Genomic DNA, 6,856 nt, shown 5'->3' with positions numbered 1-6,856 from the left:
AATATAAGGGGGGGGGGGGGGTAGTAATAAAATGATCTCTTTGTTTTCTTTTCTTTTTTAAAAACAAGTTTCCAAGTGGCATTAGACTGATGAATTCATAGCGGAACTTTGATCAAGACAGTTTGCATGGGAAGAATTTGAGCCGAACACCAGCTCACACACACAGGAGCAGCAGGCTGATGCAAGTTGTTGAATGAGTGAGCTGTCAGTCCTGGGAGGGATATCATACGGTATGCTGTCTTATCACTATAATTATATAACAACAGCGTATTTAGAATTGATCATTGTTTTATAATTAGTGAAACCAGCCACCGTACGTTAGTTTTGGGTTGTAAATAATGTCAGACGCTTGGCTACAATATCGCTAGTTAGCTCCATTTGATCACATATGGGAATCCTCTCAGCTGCTGTGGATGAAGATACACCAACGCTACAATAGATACAACTATAAAAATAAAGTACTACTGATCCATTAATAGACGCTATAAAGAAAATGTGATTGTTTTGTCACTAATAACTTTACTTTCTTAGTGTTTCACCTTAACAATGTTGTCCCTTTTTTGTGTCTGAGAATTCATAATTAAAATGAATCAATCAATCAATTCATCATATGTCTTGGCGCAGTGTGAAGAAGATGACAGACTGTCAGGGAGACGGGGAAGGAGCCAAGAGTCCAATGGAGCTTTATGAGAGACTGACAGAACAGGGAAACAAAGTGAGGTCCTTGAAAACAGCTAAAGCTGAGAAAGTAAGTGCTTGTAAAACAATTAAATAATAGAAGATTAATATTAAATTTCTATTTTTATCTACAGCTAATATGAGCTAGTTCAATCAGCTTTGATTTGATTTGTTCAGGTTTTGAGATACCTCAGATTTCTGTGATTGTGATGATTTGGATATATGGAATTTCATTTTCTAATACACACAATGTTTAAATGTATTAAAAAGAAAAGAAAAAAAAGCAACAGCTCTTTCCAAAACGGGGTTTCCCTTTACTCTAGGTCAGGAGTGTTAAACATACTGGCCTACCAATGCAGCCCACTGGATAACTTTGTAAAGTATAAAAATGGCAGAGAAATTATTCCATTTTTTTTTTTGCTGCTGCTTCAGAGAGGTTTTTTTCCACCCTGACCACAATCAAATTCTCTAAAAAAAAACAACAACAATGAAAACATATTGTGGTCAACCATTCATATATTGAACATGGTGCAACATGTTGTCTATCAGCTTTTGTGCAAAACAATTTGAGAAAAAACAAGATGACATAATGTTGAAATCACACTCATTTTTCTTAAGATATCTCAGGTGGTGCATCTTGTTTGTAAATAGATGGTTTATTATTGTACAGTTATAATATATGTATTATTTTTGGTTATTACACAATGGTTCTCCTGGTCTGGCCCACTTGAGATCAAATTGGGCCGTACGTGGCCCTTGAACTAAAATTAGTTTGACAAGCCTGCACCATCAATAGACATGCACCTCCCCATCAACTGATCATACCATAAACCTCCACCTGCACCCTCAGATCTGCCAGCAGCTTGCTCCTCTGGGTCCACAGCAGCAAGCTCAGGCACCATGGTGATCAAGCCTTGTGCTGTGCTGAACCAAACTTGTGTAACAGCCTTTCGTACCATCTGAGGGCAGCACAGACCCCGGACTGTTTTAAAACTGGCTTAAAACAGTAAAATATCTTTTATAATGCGGTCGCAATTTGAGATGCACTGCAAATGAAAAGTGCAGTACAAATTAAATGCATTATTTATTTATTTATTATTAGGGTGGAGGAATCTCAAAACCTGAACAACTAGAACTGAAACTGCCTGTGTGCTTAGACACTACTGGTGTTTTGTGTGTGTGTGTGTGTGTGTGTGACCCTCCTTAATTAAATATAATAGCTACTTTTTGGATTCCTCAGGCTGAAATAGACACTGCTATCCAGTTGTTGCTAAAGTTGAAAGTGGACTACAAACAGATGACAGGTCAGGATTACAAAGCAGGAAGTCCGCCCTCAGAAAACTCCGTTGCCCCTGACAACGGGCCAGCAGCAGATGGTGCTGATGATGATGACACGGTTGACCCATGGAACGTTTCCACCACCAATGCCAAGGGAGTAGACTACGACAAACTTATTGGTAAGATTAAAATGAGTCTCACTGGGTAATTTAAAGTTAATCGAAATTGGAATCATTTTCATTTTGGTGTCTTTCCTTAGTGAGGTTTGGCAGCAGTAAAGTTGACAAGGAGCTGGTGGACAGAATAGAAAAGGTCTGTGGACAGAAACCACATCGCTTTCTTCGAAGAGGGATCTTCTTCTCACACAGGTCAGCATTTTAGGGACTGGAAATATTTCATTATGAATAAGTGTTTCATTATCTGTTGTGACTCAGTAATTTTGAAACTCACAGGAACTTTTAATCTAGCCACCATCATTCACTTTTTTTAAAACGGAGGACGGTGAGAGAGGACATCAGAAATTGACACATCAATAAATCACTTTCCTCTTATCGCTTTTGTTTGGCAGAGATATGCATCAAGTTCTGGATGCGTATGAGAAGCACAAGTCCTTCTACCTTTACACTGGCAGAGGTCCGTCCTCAGAGGCCATGCACGTTGGCCACCTCATCCCATTCATCTTCACCAAGTGAGTTCTCCTTTCACAGAGCTGTCAAGATAAAAGCAGGATTGACTGATGCATTTTGGTCAAAGTCAATTAGTGTGAGTAACAGAGAGAAAAGTGTTGTATCAGCAAGAGGGCGCCCATTATTCCAAAAATCCAATAGTTCGAAAAACTTTCCACTGGAATAAAAACCTATTAGTCTGACAGCCCTATAACCTGAAAACGAAAGCCAACTGTTCCAAAGGCCCATTGCTCAGAAAACTCTCCAGTTTTTGCCCTTAATATCTTAGTCTATTTTGACTTGCAGATATGAAGATACCACTTACAAAAAGCTTGCTTTTTAGTGCTTTTAGTGCATACTTCCCTAAGCCTAACCCAAAAGATGACAGAGGTAGACTAATCTGAACTCTTTGCTACAAATAATGGTAGTGTGTTTGCACAGTGTCATCAGTCACTGAACTCCATCAACTCCAGAGTGTGTGTTTTCAGGGCAATGGGCATTTGTTTTCAGGATAATGAGCCATCAGATTAATAGGCTTGTGATCCAATAGGACATTTCTCTAACCATTTGGGTGTCAGAACAGAAAACAGGGCTGTCCCCAGCAAGACACCATCCCAAAAAAGGATCTACATACTTTAAGATTTTATAGTTTTTACAACTGAAACATATTTTCTTTTTGTAGGTGGTTGCAGGATGTGTTTGATATCCCTCTGGTGATCCAGCTGACTGACGATGAGAAGTACCTGTGGAAGGATCTAACACTGGAAGAATGCAATCGCTTTGCTGTGGAAAATGCCAAAGACATCATAGCTTGTGGCTTTGATGTGAACAAGACCTTCATCTTCTCTGACCTCGACTACATGGGGTATAAAATATCTTCCAATCAGACAGGCCTTACTGCAGAAGCTTCCTAGGAGGAGGCATCCACCGAGTTTCAGTCATCTTATAATTTCTTATTTTAGTGAGAATTGTTTTGTTTTTTTAATATGTTTCCTTTCTTCTGCTCCCAGTGCATCTCCTGAGTTCTACAGGAATGTGGTAAAGATTCAGAAGTGTGTGACATTCAACCAGGTCAAAGGCATCTTTGGCTTTACAGATAGTGACTGCATCGGTAAGACAACTGAAAACTACTTGTGGATTTTTACTTTGGAAAGAGGAAAAACATGAAATAAAGTCAATCCAGTCTTTTGACCCCTAAAGTAATAATTATTGTATTGCTAATCAGTTCATTCACTTTTGAGGCTGAGTATCAGTACTGTGTTCTGATTATTTCCCATTCTCAAAAAGGTTTACAGATTTAGTTTATTATTTGTTATCTATCCAGGAAAGATCAGCTTCCCAGCCATCCAGGCAGCTCCGTCCTTCAGCAGCTCCTTCCCACAGATCTTCAGAGGCAGAAAAGATATACAATGTCTCATCCCCTGTGCCATAGACCAGGTCAGAACGGCATTACAGTAATACAACAATACCACATACTATCACTGTTATTTACAAAGACATGTGTCTATCCCCTCACTCATCCAGGACCCCTACTTCAGGATGACCCGCGATGTAGCTCCAAGGATCGGCTATACCAAGCCAGCTCTGCTGCACTCCACTTTCTTCCCCGCCCTGCAGGGGGCTCAGACCAAGATGAGCGCTAGTGACGCCAACACCTCCATCTTTCTCACTGATACACCCAAACAGATCAAAAACAAGGTGCTGCCAGGACAGGATTAGTTGAAGTTTATCTTTGTTATTTGTGCATGAATGAATGAAAAGGGAGGGGGAGGGGGGACTAAACAAGACCTCATCTGTAGCTACTGGTCAAATTTACTGTATTTAGCTTGCGATTGTTCCTGACTGATCTGATCTACAATTACTTGCAGATAAACAAACATGCATTTTCGGGAGGAAAAGACACAGTGGAGGAGCACAGAAAGCATGGTGGTAACGCAGATGTCGACGTCTCCTTCATGTATTTGACCTTCTTCTTGGAAGATGATGAACAGCTGGAGAAGATCAGACAGGTAAGGGGTTCAGAGAACAGACAAAGAAAATTTAACTTTTAAGCTTTTGCTAATCACACTCATTCATCTGTTTTGTTTTCCTCATTCTCTCCATGACTTACATCCTGCTTTCTGTATCTTTCTTTGAACTTTTACATTCTGTATCATTCTTCTATTCTCTTTCATCCTCTACAAATTCCTTTCTGGACACTCCCACAATCTCCTTTGTCGGCAGGACTACACAAGTGGAGCTCTTCTAACAGGAGAACTGAAGAAGATTTTGACTGAGACCTTGCAGCCAATGATTGCCGCACACCAAGAGCGACGCAAACAAGTCACAGAAGACACAGTCAAGCAGTTCATGACACCCAGACCTTTAAATGTTAACTTCTAGCCTGCTGGAACATCTGAGATATCTAAGTTCATTGCTGTTAAACTCAATACAAAGAAAAAATAATGAATCCAGCTTTTTCCATTTAAACTAATTGTCATTTGAATTTGTCATGCAAAGAGGGACACAATACAGTTGGCATCAGGACTGATGATGTACATTACTCTAACAGTGATTTGTGCCTGTGTGTCAAATTAAGCATGGCATTGCACATGCCCTCATGCTAATGGTCTTGCTACTTGTTAGCTTCATGCCACGCTAAATGTACATGTTTGTTTTCATCAGGGGTTGGTGTTTGCAGTGCTGAGGATTAAAGCAGAGAAAAATGTATAATGTTGAAACATCTGCTCAACAGCACAGCGACACATTTTTGCAAAATATTGGTCAAGAACTCTTAAGTTTCACTTGGAAAAAAGCCTTCTGAACACAAACTGACTATCAAATGCAGCTCTGTTATATATGATGTTAAGAGATAGGCTTAGTATGATAATATGACAAATAATGAGACATTCATCTCAGAGCCTGAGCACACCACTAAGTAGACTGTCAGTGTCTGACTCAAAGGGACTAAGCAAATACAATTTACACGCTGAATGATCTGAGTCTTTCTCTAATCATTATCTAAGGGAAGAAGACCTTTCATTCAGCTTATTCACAGACTAAAGATTAAACTGCATAAAGAAAATGTCCTTTATAAGCATGTTTTATTTGAAAATTAAACAATTTCCGTATCAGTAGTAAACATTTGACTTAATGTAAGTGTCACATTATTGTGTGTATTTCTTTTTATAGTTCTATGGTTACACAGCAGAAGTACCAATATTTCTCATAATAACTACCACAGACATTTTGCCATGACACAGGAGCAAAAGCACAGCTGTAAATAAATGAATTAATGATGGCTGAATTCCATTTAGCTGCTTCAGTTTCAATGTCCTTGTATATACGCCATCAGAGCTTACAGATGTGAATAGAGCAGAGCTAGTTACAACTGTCACCAGTGTTTTTTCCGGTGTAACAAGTCAAAATGTCTGTTGTGAAATCATAGAAGTTATTTCTGGAATTTATACATTTTTCATGATATGTTCCATTAAAGGCTCTGCACACCAACACAGGTGTTTTTTAAATTACTCTGATTAGACTTTTAGTCTGTTGGGTGATTATTTACTTATCACATTTATTATGTGATGTCACCAACTCCATCAACCAATAACAATGATAGAAAAGGTCCATTTTCTTTAATCTCTTATCAACACCAGAATTTACACTCCCCTACACTCGAACATGTGTTTTTCGAGTGTAGGGGGGACTTCAATAATTTGTATCCCCATAAACTATACACAAAAGTACACTTTAAAGTCAAGGCCACTAAACAATTTGCTACTCAAAAATTACAATAGAGTTTCTACAACACTTCTTTCAGTCACACAAAATTGAATATAACTGCAAGATATTTGTTGAAGGGCTGTTTGCATAGGCACTCATGATGCAATGTCCTGGCACAATATACTGCACATGGATTCCCTTTGACCCTGCTCAAGTATGCCAGCTGTCAGTGGTGGAATAAGTACTTAAATCCTTTACTAAAGTAAAATTACCAATACGGCATTGTAAAAATATTCCATTACAAATTCTTCCCAACCTAGGAGTTGGGCTCCTCCTAAAGGTCACCAGATAAATGTGAGGAGTTGCGAGATGATTAATGGGAAAGGAAAGAAGAAAAAAAAAACTTCTGATACACAAATGTTTCAACTTTTGGATTTATTTTCTAATCTTTGGTTTTTGTTAAAATATTGGTTCATTTGAACATTCATCGAAATGAAACCATGTGAGAACTTAATAGTGAAAAATCACTA

The 6,856-nt window shown here is 38.7% G+C and overlaps 1 protein-coding gene across 1 annotated transcript; it reads left to right on the top strand.

Moving 5' to 3' along the window:
- The first annotated feature begins 155 nt into the window (after nucleotides 1–155).
- LOC134000603 (tryptophan--tRNA ligase, cytoplasmic) lies at nucleotides 156–5,749 on the top strand. The gene is made up of 11 exons (XM_062439992.1): nucleotides 156–230; nucleotides 625–748; nucleotides 1,919–2,135; nucleotides 2,216–2,324; nucleotides 2,525–2,644; nucleotides 3,304–3,486; nucleotides 3,632–3,732; nucleotides 3,946–4,058; nucleotides 4,146–4,319; nucleotides 4,490–4,630; nucleotides 4,845–5,749. Exons 2-11 carry the CDS (start codon nucleotides 635–637, stop codon nucleotides 5,001–5,003), a joined length of 1,431 nt encoding a protein of 476 aa, XP_062295976.1. The 5' UTR covers nucleotides 156–230; nucleotides 625–634; the 3' UTR covers nucleotides 5,004–5,749.
- The last annotated feature ends 1,107 nt before the right edge of the window (nucleotides 5,750–6,856 follow it).

The sequence above is a fragment of the Scomber scombrus genome, chromosome 19, assembly GCF_963691925.1.
Source record: "Scomber scombrus chromosome 19, fScoSco1.1, whole genome shotgun sequence".
Lineage (NCBI taxonomy): Eukaryota > Metazoa > Chordata > Actinopteri > Scombriformes > Scombridae > Scomber > Scomber scombrus.
The sequence above is the reverse complement of the archived record's forward strand: the minus strand, read 5'-3'. Positions and strand labels throughout refer to the sequence as shown.